Source organism: Colius striatus, chromosome 3 (genome assembly GCF_028858725.1).
Source record: "Colius striatus isolate bColStr4 chromosome 3, bColStr4.1.hap1, whole genome shotgun sequence".
In the NCBI taxonomy this organism is placed as follows: Eukaryota; Metazoa; Chordata; class Aves; order Coliiformes; family Coliidae; genus Colius; species Colius striatus.
The window spans coordinates 6,484,071-6,502,100 of record NC_084761.1 but is presented as its reverse complement, the minus strand read 5'-3'; the positions used below and the strand labels follow the sequence as shown (position 1 = coordinate 6,502,100).

General features: G+C 40.9%; 1 protein-coding gene across 3 annotated transcripts in view; it reads right to left on the bottom strand.

Moving 5' to 3' along the window:
* Positions 1–15,903, bottom strand: part of CIITA (class II major histocompatibility complex transactivator) — a 30,629-nt gene extending 14,726 nt beyond the window's left edge. The window contains exons 1-8 of one of the 3 annotated variants that reach the window (XM_061993641.1): positions 15,869–15,903; positions 9,421–9,564; positions 7,608–7,736; positions 7,119–7,178; positions 5,775–5,858; positions 4,484–4,543; positions 1,512–1,661; positions 30–170 (exon numbers count right to left, since the gene is read on the bottom strand). In XM_061993641.1, the coding sequence (XP_061849625.1) occupies positions 30–170; positions 1,512–1,661; positions 4,484–4,543; positions 5,775–5,858; positions 7,119–7,178; positions 7,608–7,736; positions 9,421–9,547 (751 nt within the window). In that variant the 5' untranslated portion in view covers positions 9,548–9,564; positions 15,869–15,903. Of the gene's footprint in view, positions 1–29; positions 171–1,511; positions 1,662–4,483; positions 4,544–5,774; positions 5,859–7,118; positions 7,179–7,607; positions 7,737–9,420; positions 9,565–15,429; positions 15,510–15,637; positions 15,671–15,868 lie in introns of those variants that run through there. The other 2 variants (XM_061993643.1, XM_061993642.1) reach the window with 2 other exon arrangements.
* Positions 15,904–18,030: the final 2,127 nt, after the last annotated feature.

Sequence of the window (18,030 nt, the reverse complement as noted above, 5' to 3'; positions counted from 1 at the left end):
TTATGTGGATAAAAGGCTATTGCTCTTACCTGGATATATTATAACATCAGATGTGCCATTTCCAAGAACTAAATTAAGTATCTGCTGAGGAGGATCTTTAAAGCCTGTATTCTCTTGGCTCCCTTTCATGCTGACAGGTAGACACTCTGGCATCAAAGGTGCTGAAGATCCTGAAACAAGTGCAGAATAATTGCTCTTCTGTTTTTAAAAGCTTCTGATTTCTAAAGGCTTCTTTCTAAAAGCTATTTATCCATTTCTGGTCATTTCTGAACAAATATTAGCCATGGAGGGTTTATGAACCAGAATTCATAGGATCATGTGAGGTCCATACAATCCATTAAACATAGAATTTCAAAGGGTACAATGAAGGTGAATTACAAGGGATTGCCCAGCTTTTAATGACCACTGGTTTTCTGTAGTCTAAAGAGAAATTCTATTAACCTAGGGAAAAGTCCTTGAGGCAAAGTCTATAAATGTTCTGGACCAAAGATCCAGATGAAAGAAAATGTGTAAATATTACGTATCTGAATTAATTTTACCATCCTTTGCACTGCATTTTTCCCACCTAATTGCACATCATGCAGCTTGTACAAGGAGGTAGCAAACATCCCCCCTCTGAATCTAGACTGGGAAATTTTTTTGATGATGCAGTGTTTGCAATTTAATCAGCCATAGCTCTGAGCTTCTGAAGGTGTGACAGAGTTTTTTCTGCTACTTTGTGCTGTTTCAGCTAGCATCAGATACTTCCAAGGCTTACCCACAGCTTTTTGGTTCCTTTCCAGCATAGATGTAACAGTGAAAGGCGTTGAATTGTGTCTTTATCATTAGCACTTGCCAGAGTACCCTGAGCACCCTCTGCTACACAAGGTGATCAAGGCAAGGTGGCTGCCCAGCCCACCACTTGGATAAGTACTCAGTTTTTGTGAACAAAATCCAACCTAGGTTTTGCTCCACTATTGCAAATATCATCTTGGATGAAAAAGAAATTGGAACTAAACTGAAGTTTACTAATGAATTTTTTGTGATTTCCTATTCTTAAGTCAAGTAATTATTTAGCAGATGGTAAATAACTGTTTTCTTATTTATTAACCAGCACTTCACCAATTAAATTAAAGACTCATTCTACTTCATTAGGAGCAATGTACTTTGAATTTCCCTTGAATGTTTTTCATTCTTTTAGTGAATACTGTGATGGTGACAGAGCAGTGGCACAGGCTGCCCAGAGGGGTTGTGGAGTCTCCTTCCTTGGAGGTCTTCAAGACCCGCCTGGACATGTTCCTATGTGACCTGATCTAGGTGACCCTGCTTCTGCAGGGGGGTTGGACTAGATGATCTCTAAAGGTCCCTTCCAACCCCTACCATTCTGTGATTCTGTGACACACTTTTAAGTACTTGACTGGAATTGCTGCCATGCATGTTTTCCTTGCCATTGTTTGTGGCCAAAAAAGTGTTTTCCCCTTGTATAAATCAACCTGTGGACAGGTGCACAACCATAGCTGTACTGTACATACCAGGAAATAAGAAACTTCTTTCCAGTGCATTGGTAGCAGGAACAGAGAAGGACATGTGCTGGTTGGTTAGTGAGGTGGAGTCAGCTGGATGGCTGTTGAGAGGCATAGCTAAGAAACTGCCACTGCTTGCAGACACTGCAGGGACTTCCACTTGAAAAACACAGCAAAACAAAAGGACAAAGTTATTTCATTGCTACAAGTTAAGGAGGCCAAAGAAGACGTCTCGATAGGTGTGATAAAGCACTCGATTCTGATTGATTGTGTTTTGATTTTCCAAAAGCAAGAACAATTCACTATAGCTTTCTGAAATTCACCCAGGTCTCAAAATCTAAAGTGTATTTATGAAATTCTGATGTATATCACTTTTTATCCAGTAGTTCAGCCCTCATTTACTTATCCTCATCTTTCCTGGCCTGTCTTCTTTCTAGAAACCTTAATATGTTTTTAGATATAAATGATCTTACACATGGATGATTGATGGGTAAAACAGGACAGGATTTTATGTGGCTATAATAAGTTTCCCAAGCACAGTTCATTACCTTAATATTGCACAAGATTAGAGAGGCCCAAGTACAATAAACTGAGGATCTTGACTCTCTACTTAGACACTACAGTACTTTTAAGGGCAACTAGTCTGAGTTAAGAGGGTTTCTCATAGAACAGCCACAAACACCTGAGTTTTAAAAGATGCAACTTGCTTGCAGAACTTGTTTTTTCAAGACAACAACTGGAGAGGGAGACTTGTGTGCATGGTATGACTTCATCTGCCTATTTTGAACAAGTCTGATAGTTTCCTTTGTTTTGCCACACCCTTATTCTCAGAATTGTTTTTGCTTTCTTTCCCCCTCCTGTCTAGCAGCAACAACTAAGTCTCTTTTTCATCACTTTCTGCAGTGTAGCTTTCTACCAGAAGCTACAAACCCGTGTGGGTTTTCTGCCACTTCAGTGTACACTGTCACCTGGAATGCAAGTTCTTAGGGTGGGATGTGTTTATGATGTTTGCCAGGAACTGGTGTATTCTTTTGTTAAAGCAATGTTTTGGTTTTACTATGGTACAAAATCTGACCTTAAAAAGTGTTTTTCAGCTTGTGTATATATCAGCATGTGAAATTCCTATGTAATTTCCTATCCAAGGTTGTTGTATTGCTATGGTCAGATAAGATCAGGTACTGTTACAGCTACCCACAAACAGGCAAATCATTCCATTCAGTTCCTTTGAAAGACCCTCATCTTTGGCTTACCACTCTGAACTTTAGTACACATTATCCTCTTTACTGTAAACAGTCTTACACTTCTGAAGAGTCGATGCCTTTGCAAGATCCTGCTGTGACACAGGTTAAATAAATTCCTGGTTTTGTCACACAGCTCAGCTTTCCATCAATTAGATTCTTTTGTACCCAGTACTTATGCTACTTTATGTATACATTCCCTCCCTCAGCACCTTCATTGGGTCAAGTAAGGCAGAGTGATAATATTCTGAGCACTTTCTGGGAAAGGGTGCAGCTTTACAAAGCACCTATTAGCTCTGTGCTGACACTGTAGACAGGAATGCAAGCTCTGTTGGGTGAGGAACTGTTACTGTTTGGGTTTTGTTTCTTTTTGTCTTTTTTTTTTTAAATCAGGAACTAATGTACCATTTCCTTACTGAAAACTCTCATTGTTAGTGTGGTATGTAAACAGGCTTTAAAAAAGCACTAAATCTATACAGGAATTTAAGCAGACAGAAGGTAATTGCCCTTTGATGGGTACTAACTGCCAAGAACTTTATCTGTGTATGAAGAACTACAGCCAGCAGGTACCAGTTCAGTAAGAACTCTGATTACCTTTCCAGATCCAGCAAAGGTATTTTTTTCACAGCTAATTCTGCTCAATCTCCCTGCCTCCTGAAGTCCACTTGAACATTGGAAAACCAGTTTGGGTCACAGTCTCAGTGCGTGTGTGTGCTCTCTGTGACTTTCACCCAGTTTATGCCAGCCCATTAGCAATTGCTGGGCAATTGCTGACCTGAACTTTGCTGAGGTGCCATCCCATGATCCAGGCACTCTCTGGATGGCTTTCCAAGTTACACATTGGTTTTGGCTGCCCACCCTGACATGTACACTACCCATGGGGTTTGGGACAGCCAGAGACAGACAGCCTCCCTTAGGAGGCTTGGGAAGTGTGCTAGCATACAGTAATGCATGTGGCACTTCAAAACACAGTATAAGATATTATAACATATTTATCCAAAGGTGGTTGCTCTCACATGGATTTTGCAAGAGGATTTTGCTGGTTTAACTCTGCCTGAGGCACCCATTTATGCTGCACTTGGGTAAGAACTTTGGCACCAGTGTACACCTAAGGAACTAGTTACAGCCTGCCAGCTGGTAACAGGTACTGCCTTGTAGATGATCTAACAGTGTGTAACATCTAGAAATTTCCCTTTCTTCCATTATTACTTTGGTTTAAAGAGCTGTATAGCACAGCTTGGGCCAAGAAGCCATCTTCTCGCAGTTATGATTTCCACTAAGCTGTTTCACTGGAGTTTTGGCAAATGTCACAAAAACTGACCCAATTCTCCACTGGTTTGCTTTCCTCTCTCACCTGGGTTTTGAAAATTTCAGCTGTGCCTCTGCTGATGCTAAGGAAGGAATTTTTTTATCACCCATCAGGAACATAGGCTTTTGAAGCACAAGGATCCAACTGTTCCCAGGTTACCATGTAGCTGGTCCTAAGATGCACAGTTTAACAGCTACTAATAAGAGAGTGTGGATTTGTTGCATCGTGAATTAGTCAGAAGTGTGTAAGAATGTGATTCTATATTGATTTCTACTTTGCTGGAAGCAGAAACATGAAAATGCACCATGATGCTGTATCATTAAATCTATGAGAGGAAACTTTCTCTAGAAGGTAGAGTAACGATACCTAAGAGAGGATGGGACTTTGGAACAATATATGTCCAATAATCTTTTACTATTCAGGCAATAACTTACCAACTTTCTTATATTTGGGTTCTGGAGCATCAGAGCAACTCTCTGCAGAGCCTATGAAGGCTGAAAGAAAGAAAGAAAGAAGTGACAAATTTGTTAGTGACAAATATCTAAACAGTTTGTTAATTTCAAGTTTCTGCCACAGCAACTTAAAAGTAGAAGGGGTTGTTACCAGACCCAGTTCAGCTATTTCACAACCTTACAGGTCCAATGTATAAAATGTTAATGTGAAAATCCTCACATTCTTTTACTCTGACCATGAAGTTTCAATTAGGCTGCAGATTTCTGTATCAGTAATCAAACATTTTTGTTGCTGTTCTTGATATAAAAGGAGGAATCAGTCAGGTAATTCTTGCTAAGCTATAGATACACTGAAAACAAAGTTAACATTGTCACATAGATGATTAAAAAAAGGAAGAAATACAATGTGCTTAATGTCATGTTAAAGGATAGCAAATTCTGTGAACTGTAAAGAATGTGTTTGTGGGAGCTGTTTTCACTACTGACCCACACAGGATGAACAAAGTCAGAGGCAGCACATCTGGTTGTATCAGTGAAGAACTACATGAGAGATGCACTGAGGCTGTGCTAAAACCAAAGTACCATAATGTGCCCTCATGGCCAGGAAGGCCAATGGCATTCTGGGATGCGTCAAGAAGAGTGTGGCCAGCAGGTCAAGGGAGGTTCTTCTCCCTCTCTACTCTGCCCTGGTGAGGCCTCATCTGGAGTCCTGTGTCCAGTTCTGGGCTCATCAGCTCAAGACGGACAGGGAAGTGCTGGAGAGAGTCCAGCACAGGGCCACCAAGATGCTCAGGGGACTGGAACATCTTTCATATGAGGAAAGGCTGCAGGAACTGGGGCTGTTTAGTCTGGAGAAGAGGAGATTGAGGGGAGATCTTATTAACATTTATAAATGTCTAAAGGGTGGGTGTCAGGAGGTTGGGACATCCCTTTTTTCTATAGTAGTTAGCAACAGGACAAGGGGTGATGGGATGAAGGTGGAACACAAAAAGTTGCACTTAAACATAAGAAAAAACCTATTTGACTGTTGAGGTGAGGGAGCCCTGGCACAGGCTGCCCAGAGGGGTTGTGGAGGCTCCTTCCTTGGAGGTCTTTAAGACCCACCTGGACATGTTCCTATGTGACCTGATCTAGGTGAACCTGCTTCTGCAGGGGGGTTGGACTAGATGATCTCTCAAGGTCCTTTCCAACCCCTACCATTCTATGATTCTATGATAATGCAAATTTAGAATTCAAACACTTGAGCCTTTCAAACTCACTGTTTTTCACTTACTTCGTTTGTGACATTTCTGCATCTTTATGTCAGTACATTTCTCAGTGTTTTCAGCAGTGGTCTCATCCAAAATAAGGTTCCCTGCTAAAGACATGAAATATTGCCAAACGTCACCTTTCTACCGGAAAAATGACAATAAGAGGTAAAAGAGAAACACACCAAGAGGTAGCAAAGATGAAATATGCTCCAAGTAAAAAAACTAGATTGTGTGATGAAACACACATCCAGATTGATAGGTTTTAGAAATCCCACAGAGCTCTGAATGCAGATTCTGTCACCCCATGTTTGCTTCTGAAGGGCAAAATATTAATACACTGCCAGAAACTCAGTGGCTAATAAAGCATAAATGCTACTCAAAGCTCTAATGATGAGCAAAGGATAAAACATCACAGCTGTATCACAGTGTGACCAGTACTAGTAAAGTTACTTAATCATTTTATGTACAAAAAGAATTAGATACTCTATGAGACAGATTTTGTGTAAGAAGTGTGAAGTTATCCAAACCATTCTTCTACTGGTGAAAACTTAAGTACTAGTACTGTATCTCTTTTCCTCTAAAACTAATGTAAATTTTGCCATCAGGTACAACCCAAATCCTAAATACACCAGGAAGTGGTAAAATGCATTATAAAAGTCACGTGAGCTTCCTGTAGCCAGAATTGTTCTAGGGATGGACTGACCTTTGGCAAGTTATTCCAAACTACTTTGCTCAAATATACAAAAGGATATACAGATGTTCTGTGAATCTGATTCTGTGGATTTCTCAACAGCCACATAGTAATACATATATTCTGAAATAGTAAAAAACAGCTGGATTTGTGCCACTACCAAAGCAATGATTTTGTACCAAAGCCAAGCAATCATCTAGCACTGAAGGAAGGAATCATATATTATATCATTGCTGCACTGATCAAGGCAAGAAGTAAAATTTGACATGCTTCCTCAGGCAGGTCTGTGCACCCAGGACAGGAAAAAGTATGCAGGTATCCTAGGCCCTCTGAGTGGGACAGGTTTAATGAGTTTATGTTTATCTTCTGTGTTGTGCTCAGAATAAGTCTGATGCTAACTGAGAGCACACACTGCACTAGACAGTTAAGCTGTGCACATGCCATGGTGATATGATCAGCTACTTGGTCAGAGACAAAACTACCTTCTTTGAGAAAAGCCTGCAAAAATACAAAAAAGTCCTCAAAGTTTGCCAAGAAGATCCTGGGACACCATTTCCATGGGGAAAAAAGAGGATATCAAACACACAGAAACCTTCCTAGGGTTCAAACTGTGGGGATGAAGTACAGTGCAGAACACCATCATGGAGAAAGTTAATCTTTGCCACATAAATCTTACCAAAAGTGTCTTCCATTTGCTTCTCTTGCTGATCTTTGAGCACATATTCTGCTAGTTCAGCTAGCAAGAAGGAAAAAAAAAAATAGAACACGGTAATAAGACAGTAAAGTGCCCAGGGAAGCTCTTGTAAGCACACTCTCATTAACGGAATTCTGAAGTACAAGGGAAATTGAAGAGTTAAATTAAGTTTTTCTCGTAAATTCATCAGGAAATAAAGAAAGTGAGAAAGGAGAAGCTGAGACAGGATGTATTAAGCAGAAGGAGCCATTAATAGAGATATTTTTTCCCCCAACAACCACAAGCTACTGTTCATCTGTTTCCTCACAATGCACAGGTTTAGGTACCTTGGCTAGATCTACCATGCATGAGGGCACAGGTCACTTGAGTATATTCCACTGCTTAGGCTGAAAATAGAACTTGTAAAACATAGCCATTGTAGGTGATTGCAAAATAATGACTTTCAGAAACAATAATGATTTACTGTCATACCTATTCTAGCATAAGCTTCTACGGTGTTGGAACAGAGATACAATTCCTCCCCATTTTCGCCATGTTCCATTGTACATAGGAAATCCGTATTACTGAACTGATCACAGGAGCTGACATCGACTTCAGGATCTACAATTAAAAAGGATATGAATTGGCTCAATGAATACCATCATAAAAGAGTAAAAGAACCAGATAGCAGGACATGTAGAAAAGGCAGATTTGTGACTTCAGCATAAGGCTCTGGCTCTTCATTGTATATGTTGGTTAAGTAGGAACAGATTTGAACTCTCAGTAATTTATAGTCATCCAGAAATTAACACTTCTCTTTTGCTTAACTCTGGGACTTCATCTCTCCTAGTAAATAAAACAGTCCCAGAATCTGTTCCATGACACTACATGCATGGCCCTGGACTCATCCATATTATTAAGCATTCCTGCTTTTCGGGATATGGTGGCACCATCCAAATTCCATGGTCAGAATGATGCTAGGTTCATGCTAACCCCTGAACCACAGCTACAGATTGCCTGACAAACTGCTAGTTGGCCAAGGCTGAAAACATACCAGGGACCATACTAACATTTTCACAGCACAGATGTCCAGCTTCCAATAATCAGCACCATGTCCTAACGATGCTCCATTTATCTACGACATCTCAGACATTGCTGAGGCTCAAAGGTATTCAGATCAGTGAAACATTTCTGATATAACAAGTGTATGTCCTTGCTCCCTAATTCATCCTGCTTTCAGTCACTGAGCAAGGGAGACCATGGGAGTGAAGAAACATTCCTGCAGGTGTTATGGACAGCCAGAAGTTGCGAGAGCACAGTTCAAACTGGGAAAAAAGTAATCACAAAGAGGACTCCAGATTCTGGTCCTCAGATCACCACTGATTTGCCCATTTGCCTGCTGACACTGGTCACTCATGAAAGCAATAAGGATGCAAGGTGTTATCTTCCAATTTGGTAATACTTTATACCTAATAGGCACACAGCTACAGGACTTCATATCTGGCATACACCTGATCTCCTTTCATTGCCACGCTCAACCCACAGTCTAGCTCATTTGTTTCAAACAAGCTCAGCTATTGCTCCACATCACAGATTCACTTTCATACCTTTATGTAAGCAAACTCAGGGAGAGCACAATGTTCCACAACCTCACACAAAGCCATGTGCAGAAAGTCTGAGAGCCAGGCTAACATTCTAATCTGATGTTTCTGCCTGTAGAAACTTATGTGCAGGAAACTATCATCTTTATGCCTTGGCCCTTCTGCTTACTCCTCTACTAAAGAAGCATTACATTGTTGGTCTGTGCCTCCAAAAGCTAGAAAATGGCATCTAGTAGTTAAAGTCCATTGTGTTGATGTTTTAGGATCACTGAAATGCAAGTGTGCTTGCGGACTGGCTTCATCATAAACATTTAAAAGTCTCTGTTTTGCAAAGCTTCTGTCTTGAAATGACAAAAGGGGTGACATTTACATTTGACTGGCTTATGACAGGAACATCTGCAAATAAACTACTTCCAGGGATCATATCCAAACCAAAGACAATAGTGTCACACCTTGATGAGTGACATGTACAACAGCAAGCTGTAAATGTGTGCAGTTTTAATAACATGCCAGTTTCTGGAAGCAATCACTATTTTCTATATGGACAAAGTTAAAGTTATCATATTGGATGACCAAGTGTCTGTTGAATTTAGTCCAGCCACCATGATAAGCTGCCATTAGATGGCTACATAAGTGAAAGGAGATGGCAATAACTTATAGCTTGATGACTAAGCTATTGAAGCATTTTTAGGCATTTTACTAACCTGCAGAGAAGTCAGCTTCTTCATTTCCAGATGACTTAGGATCAAGGAGGGTATACAGATGCAATGGATCAATATCACTGTGCAGCAAATCAAGACAGCGATTTTCAGACCCAAATGCTGGATCCATGATTTGTCTCTTGCTGTCTGAAATCAGAACACAAAACAGTTAGCTAAGACAAGATCACAGCTTTTGTCAGCCACAACTACGAGTCCTGCATTGTGGCCTTCTGCTGACAAGACACTGAGATCTTAAGGCTGTGGAACTGATATTGCTTACCATGTCTTGGACTGAGTTATAACCCTGAGTTACTTAAACTCATCTTGCAATAAGACTCATCTATTCCTTACTCTAAGCAGGGGAGTGGGATACTGCAGTCCTAGCACCTGGGCCAAAAATGACAAGTATTGAATAAGTTGCAACTCCCATATCTTTATCAGGATATAAATGATGCAAGCACAGATCCAGCAGCTACTGGGGCAATGAGAAGGCTGCAGTGAAGAGGATGGAAGAAGAATCCCACTCTTTACTGGCAGGACAATTTCTTCTCAGGGGAAGCAGCTTCTGGCTGGGATGCTACACCCAGTTCCTGAGCCCTGGAGGTGGCACCAGGAGACATTCCCTCAGAGGGAATAGTGAAAGGTAGAACACATTTACTTGATATAATTCTTTCCCAAACTATACATTTGATTGTGTACAGAATGGCATGGTCACCTTGGGAATTAGTTTCTGTTAACAGAGCACTCACTGATGTTTTGGAATCTATCTCAATTGCTTTTTAAATTATTTTCTTTCCCCCTCAGAACTCATGTGCATACCTACCTATGAACTGGGAATTGCTATAGCCTTTCAAGCAGAGTGCCATACACCATACAGATAGAGCTCAATCATCTAAGGAGCTCCCTGCTGCAGTCACCCATGGTCATATGAGAACTGCTTAGACTGCTGCAGCTGTATTTCTTGATAAAATTTATGTCCTTCTCCACCTCATTTGAAATCCCTTCTATTTCCTTCCAATTACTGCAGCAGGAATTCGAATAAGATCAAACAATCCTCCTGGACATCCCCTAGGTACTGGAATAACACTATTTGGTTATTCATCATCTTAATCAAACTATTTCAAAACCAAATATTGGTTCCTCAGGTGTTTAGAGATCACTGATATTAATGCCACCTGGGAAGGAACAACCCCATGCACCAGGACAGGCTGGGGGTTGAGCTGCTGAAGAGCAGCTCTGCAGAGAGAGACCTGGGAGTCCTGATTGATAATAAGCTAAATATGAGCCACCAATGTTCCCTCGTGGCCAAGAAGGCCAATGGCATCCTGGGATGCATCAAGAAGAGTGTGGCCAGCAGGTCAAGGGAGGTTCTTCTCCCCCTCTACTTTGCCCCATGATGAGGTGAGGCCTCATCTGGAGTCCTGTGTCCAGTTCTGGGCTCCTCAGCTCAAGAGGGACAGGGAAGTGCTGGAGAGAGTCCAGCACAGAGCCACCAAGATGATCAGGGATATAGAACATCTTTCATATGAGGAAAGGCTGCAGGAACTGGGGCTGTTTAGTCTGGAGAAGAGGAGATTGAGGGGAGATCTTATTAACATTTATAAATATCTAAAGGGTGGGTGTCAGGAGGTTGGGACATCCCTTTTTTCTACAGTAGCTAGCAACAGGACAAGGGGTGATGGGATGAAGCTGGAACACAAAAAGTTCCACTTAAACATAAGAAAAAACTATTTGACTGTTGAGGTGAGGGAGCCCTGGCACAGGCTGCCCAGAGGGGTTGTGGAGGCTCCTTCCTTGGAAGTCTTCAAGACCTGCCTGGACATGTCCCTGTGTGACCTGATCTAGGTGAATCTGCTTCTGCAGGGGGGTTGGACTAGATGATCTCTAAAGGTCCCTTCCAACCCCTACCATTCTATGATTCTGTGATTCTAATCTTCATTCCTCTTACCCCTCTGTGGAGCTGTCTGTCTGAACAGCTTGGTAATGGGCCTCTGTGTGTTCTGCTGCAAGACACCACAGCCAGAACTTAGAAGAGTGGGTGAATACAGTGAGGTCCCATGAGTAGAAATGAGCTACCATCAGGTAGTTCTCCTTTTTCATGTGTGGCCTCATTACACTACCAAGATTACAAACATTTGATATTATTGCCTGTCATGCTGTAAATGGAAAGCAGAAGTTGCCAAACCTGCATGAGAACCAAGAATGAGGTTGTAAACATACCAATTACATTTTCAGTTTCTTGCAACATTTTGCTTTGCCTCTTCCTTGGTTTAGATTTTACATTGATTCAACAAAGTTGGGCCTTTCAGAAGGCCAGGTTACTGGAACTTTGTGAATAAGGCTGTTGAAGACAGTATGTTTTTGGGGTTAGAGACAGAGAAGTAATTGGGCAGAAGCTGCAAAAGGAATGTAAGACAGACAAATGTGTCGCTCCAAGTTCAGTTATTGGTAAACTGCTTGATCACAGCAAAGAAAAGGGCAAGTCCTGTGGAAAGAGACTAAATAGACCTACTTAATCTTCATGGAAAGACTAAGCTTTAATTCAGTTATAGTCATGAGAGCTTTTGTTAATTTAACCCTTTTAATTCAATAGCATTTCCCTGTGGATAAATACGTAAGTAATGCAAAATGTTTTCAGCTGCAATGGTCAGGAAGTGAGGAAACAAACAAGAGGAAGTCTTGCCAGTGGTAAGTCTGGCTAGAAGGCTGAAAGTTAAACCATACAAGGTACACAGGAGTGAGAGAAATATAGCCTCCACCTTGGGAAGAATGAAGATTGCCACTCGTTCAAGAATGCAAAACCTGATTACTTGTCTTTTTTGTTTCACTGACCTGAATGGCTCTCAGCTTACCCTCTGTTTTCTTCATTACATCAATTTGGACACAAATCTATACATAGCAGTCTTTCCATTGACCACATTTGGTTTGGGATGCTGCAATTTCTTTCTGTAGCTGAACCAACAAATTAACAGCCAGCTGTGCTTTGCTGCATTAAAATCATGGTGTCACCATAAAAAGCATTCTGTCCAAGGGGCAGGAAAAAACAAGCGAGTTTCTGAAAGATGAAGATTTCTACACTGACAGAGCCAAAGGAAAGAAGAATTACACCTCAGGGACAGCCACTGTTTTGCTGTGTGTTGTAACCGAAACATACAAAATGAAACCAGACTTTACCAAGCTTGTTAACAACAGCAATTCCTTTCCCAGGGCTTCCCTTTTTTTTCTTACAGCATCCCAGCAGTCCCCTGACGGAGATCAAAGATGAATAAGCTCTGTATTGCTCAGCACTTTCTCTGTTGTTTCATATGTGATTTTAACTTAGTTTACTGACAATACTGACCCCCTTTGGGGTCCCATACAGACCCTGTATGGACCTGCAAGACAAAAGGCTGCAGTCCCCAGGGACTGTGCTCTTTGCAGTGGGCTTCCATACACAGTGTGCTTGGCAGGGGAAAGACAGGATATACTTCTGAATTCATCTGAGTGCCATTCAGAAGGTTCAGTCCTGTATTGTTTGGACACTGTTAAAATCTGTTAAGACAGATTTTTCTCATTAAATCATAGAATCATAGAATGGTAGGGGTTGGAAGGGACCTTTAGAGATCATCTAGTCCAACCCCCTGCAGAAGCAGGTTCACCTACATCAAATCTTTAACTAAAATCTTTAACTAACATACTTTTCCCCAGCAGCCTATACACTCCAGGTGCATCACTCTATTTGGTAGACTTATGTTCCCTTTGTATTACCTCTGCAATGATTTGGTGCAGACCTGTTACAGCAAGGATGCTTCTACTCAGGATGCTTTTGTTTGGGCACTGTATTCTGCATATACAGCACAATATGATTCACTTCTAAGACTCTCAGTGCTTTTTCCAGCGCTCTGCCAGAGTCCAAGTGGTATCATATGAATTAAAAATGCTGGAAACGTAGTCAAAGAAACAGTGAACATCAGCATAGCAGAACAAAGAATCCAGTCAAAGGAGGAGATGTTCACTTAAATCACATACAACTCTAAACAGGGCATTTTAGATTTCTGAAGATAAGGGCAGTGGTTGTGGTTTTTTGCTCCTATATATTTATACCAGGTCCTACATTTTAAAGGATCAACATGTTAAAGACTCTAGCCAACAGAGTCTGCTACTAACTGAAATGAAATGGTATCTAAGAGAATAAAGGAGGATTATAGAGACAATAATGTCACACTTACTCTAAAAATAAGGTGGATATTTCTGAGAAGATTTGTTAGGGGGTTTCCTTCCCAAGACTCTGTTGACATCTGAACATCTGACATCTGAATAAAATAGTCTCCCACAGTAGTACAGAGGTTAAGAAATGAAAATATATAAAGTCATTTCAGAAGCACAGGAAAGCCCCCAACAATTCAATCTTTGTACCAGTTTAGGAAGCTGAAAAGAGTAGTAGTGCCATGCAAATCTTGCATTTCTTAACCCCAGGATGACATAACATTACAGCTCCAAGCCTTAGACTGCAGAAAAATAAGAGAGTAGAACTCCTTTGAAGATGAGGGCTGAAAAATTACACACAAAGATTGCTGAAGGAGTGTTATTTTCTTGCAACACCTCAGACCCATTAAGTTCTACACATGAATCTGAAGCAAGCTGACACAACCCAGGTTATAGCAAACTCTAAATAAGGAGCTCAGTGCTAACACTGGTACTTGGAGTTAAAAGCTCCAAATAATAGTGATTATCAGCTACAATTTTAAAGCCTTTAAAAAAAACCAAACAGCTTTAGAAAAACTTCTCTCTTCTGTGCCCCACAAAGGTTGTGTCATTGTGCATAATATACATACCAGAAGGCAGGATGTGCTTCCTGGCTTTTGCTACAGGCAGTATTTTGGGGGCAATATTCTCTGAGAGGTGAGCAAGCCAGCACAGAGGAGGGATGAAGTCCCCTCCATGCTACAGTCACCTGTCTCCTCTCCTCAAATTCACCACTAACAATTCCTCTGCTTCACAGGCATCAAACAGATTCTCCTTGCAGAGATGGACTGATTATTTGTTGACTGCAAGCACTGGTGCATCATTTATATTTAGCTTTGAAGGTTTTAGTTTCTCTTTCAGATCTATGAAAGGAGTATGCATCTGAAAGCTGCTTTAACTTTTCTAGTTGTATTTAACAAAAGATACTGCTTTTACTGACTTTATCTTGTCAATAGAATGTTGGGTTACTTTCCACAGGCTTTATAGTCTAAAAAGGAAGAGCAGAGATGATGCCAGAAAAAAACAAGCTTCTCTGTATCCTACCACATTCTCCTTTAGAGATGAGTTTAAAGAAGTTAGAAACAGCATAAATATCAGGTATAAGGAGCTTCTTACCTTTCAATGAACATAGCTGTGTATTGATCAACACAACAAAAACATTCCTAGCATTGCAGTGGAGCCAGCCGAGCCCAGGCTGACTAATATCCTACTGTCCTGCAGGTGTCAGGGTTGTGATTTGAGAGCGGAATTTGCCTTATGTTCAGTATCGCCTAGTGTGGCAAAGCTGCATTCAGCTCTCCCATCCCAGCACTAAGATGAAATAAAGTAGCACAGCAGACACCTTGTCTATATGCTTTTTTCTTTTTTGGCAGAAGAAGGACATTTGCACTCAGAGACTTTCTTCAAGACAGACTCTCAGGCCTTCTAAATATGAAAGGTCTATGTTGCCATGCCAGATCTGTGAAAGGTCTGGAAATAAGCCAGTTTCTTCCAATATTCTCCAGTTTCACTTTCTGTAGAAGCAACATCTATACAAAAATAAGTACGTTCTTAAAGTCTGAAACAAACAGCAGCAACATTTTGAGCAAGTAACCTGGCTAGCCACAAAACAAAAGCATTAAAAGTTCTCCAAAATGCCACCTGCATTCAGATTTCCTCCTGCTAATATTTCGAGCAATACAAGTCTGGAAACTGACACATTGTAGTTACCAACATCTACTAAAAAAGTGATTAGATGAATTTAACCATGACAAAAGCCCTGCATTCAAGAGTGTAGGAAAAACTGACCTTAGAAAACCGGTAATTCCTCTTCTTTTATTCTGTATTCAGCACCAAAAAACCGAGGAGAGCTGCTATCACTGCCCAGGGCTTATGGAAAGTAACACCAAAAGGAGGAAATGAGCCTGACCAGTCACCACAGAAAAGGTTCAAGGGGAATTCCAGAGGGAAATGAAGAGGAACCTCCCTTGTAGCAACCCCTATATAACAAGTTTACCTTTTCCAGTCACTTGGCACCACTAAGAAGAGCTTGCACCTGTCAGTAACGAGGAGCAGGTTGATTTATCCGATTGGAAACCAAAATTGTATGAGAGCCGGCGCTAACAACTTCTGGTACTCCCCAGAATCCTTCCTCTCCTTTTCTATTCCAGTTCAAATCTGTCCCAAAGTCATGCTAGCAAACAGTCCAGCAGTAAGAGTAAAGCAAGTAGCATGCAGACACTCATACCTCACAGCTCCACTTGGTGTAACAGAAGTGAAAGTATTTCTTTCACATGTTCACAGACTCTACCAATAAAAAGAATTAGTGTGCTCTGTTATGCAAGTGTCTCTTGCCATTGGCCCAAAATGACAAGTAGGATGTTCTACATAACAGGAGCTCATAAATTCTGTCTTACACATGGTGTTGAGGCTTTTCTTGTAGCAGCACCTGACAGATTGTTTATTCATCTAAATCACTGGTTTCCTGGCCAGTGCCTACCTAGTGTAAGGCGAATAAACTGTTGAAAACCAACTTGATTCATGAGCATTGCCACTGGAATTCCCTGTGGCTGCTTTTGTGTGGCTCTGCAAGCTTTTTTTTCCCAATTTTTCTATCTTTTATCATGCACAGACCTATGCAAGTTGGTCCTGCTCTTGCAGGGGGGTTGGACTAGATAATCTTTCGAGGTCCCTTCCAACTCTTAAGATTCTGTGATTCTGTGAAAGAGAATATATTCTCAAGTGAGCAAAAACTTCTTGTGGTATTATTCCATTGGCTATAGCTCATAACAAAAGTACTCACAGAGTCTGAAGGGGAAAGGAAGGAAGTCGGATTTGATGATGTCAATGACATCCAGGACTTCAGTAAGTGAGGCTTTTAATCAGCTGTTCTGTAACAAATGGCTTCTGCACAAGGCAGCAGGTCCTATAAGCAAAGGAGCTGCTGACCTGTGTAAGCTTTCTCCCTTTCCAGAGGAGATCCACTTCCACATCCCTATGCTCTGTGGGAACACGCCCACTGAGAAGACCTAAAGCTGTTTCCTTCCTAGGGTTGGCTACCCTGCTCCCAGTATTTACAGAGATACAGCCCCCAGTCTGCAATACAGAGCACTAGCTTCTCTAACCAGCCAGGCAGCTGTGTCCTTGGAATTCACATGCATATTAGAAGAAAGGCAATATCTCAGCATAACATCATTCACAGCAGAGAATAATGAAAGACCACACAAACAAATTCTGTATTTTAATGCTGTACTTTGATAGTAGACAACTATACAACCCTACAAAATCCCTACAAAACTTAAGAGGGTTATTTGTTAGCCCTATTATAACATGCAGTGCAACCCCACAAGCTCCTTTACCAGCCCTGCAGGCAGATTTCTTTGCCAGCTTCAGAGGCTGTAATCTCATGAGGCCATTTATATATTTCAAGAACTGAAGTTTGAGGAACAAAAGATGTTTACTGTGATTCCAGTTTGTAAGAGCTGCAAAGACTGGTTGTCCACTGCATGTACAACATCCATAGCTACTCTGAAACAGCAGAAAGGAAATGCTGGACCAAATCAGAGTACTAGTTCAGCTAGTAAACTAGTCCATAAAGATGGTTTTAGAGACTAGGGGAAAAGCACACTGGAAAACAAAAGGCTGTGGGACAGTTGAGGACTGCCTAAGCATCTCGGGTGACTGTCAGCTTCTTTGCTTCAATGTTTGCTGATATGCTGCCCTACTGCAAAAGAAAGGAACCAAACATACTGATTAGTATTGGAAGCCCTGCAAAACACACGTCAATAGTGCACTTTGCAATGTTTTTGTCCAGAAATTGCAAAGATGTAGTTTGTGGTAGAAAAAATACTTGCAAAACTATTAATTAGTTAGCGAGGAACCAGCTAATATTAATCTGTTACTGACCTGAGTTTTCTTCACAGGGATTCTTCAGAGTGAAACAACAATTGAACATAAGGTTGAAAAATTGACAAACTTCAAAACAGAAGTCAGTAAAGATTTTTGTTTTCAAAGGAAGCTAAACTAATACAATATGAGTCATTTCCTGCTGAATTAATATCTGAAACAACTTCTTTTAAGCCCATCTCTACTACAAAATCTGGAGAACGGTACCAATGGTTGAACATGTGATGAATGAAGACTCATGCTTCTTCTGATGCACTTCAGCTTCCATCTGTATGTCTCAAACACAGGCTTTATGACAGAGCTACAGAGCCAAGCATGACAGGATCAAGATCTTTGAATGGAGATTTTATGCTACCATAACAAAAACATGAGAAGCAGCAGATATCTTTTAAAGCATTTCAGGGTTTAATTAAGAGTAGAAACCAGACCACATATACTCCCAGCATAAGTGACACTAAGCCACTTGCTGTGATGTTCTACATGTAAAATAGAAATTCTTGGCAT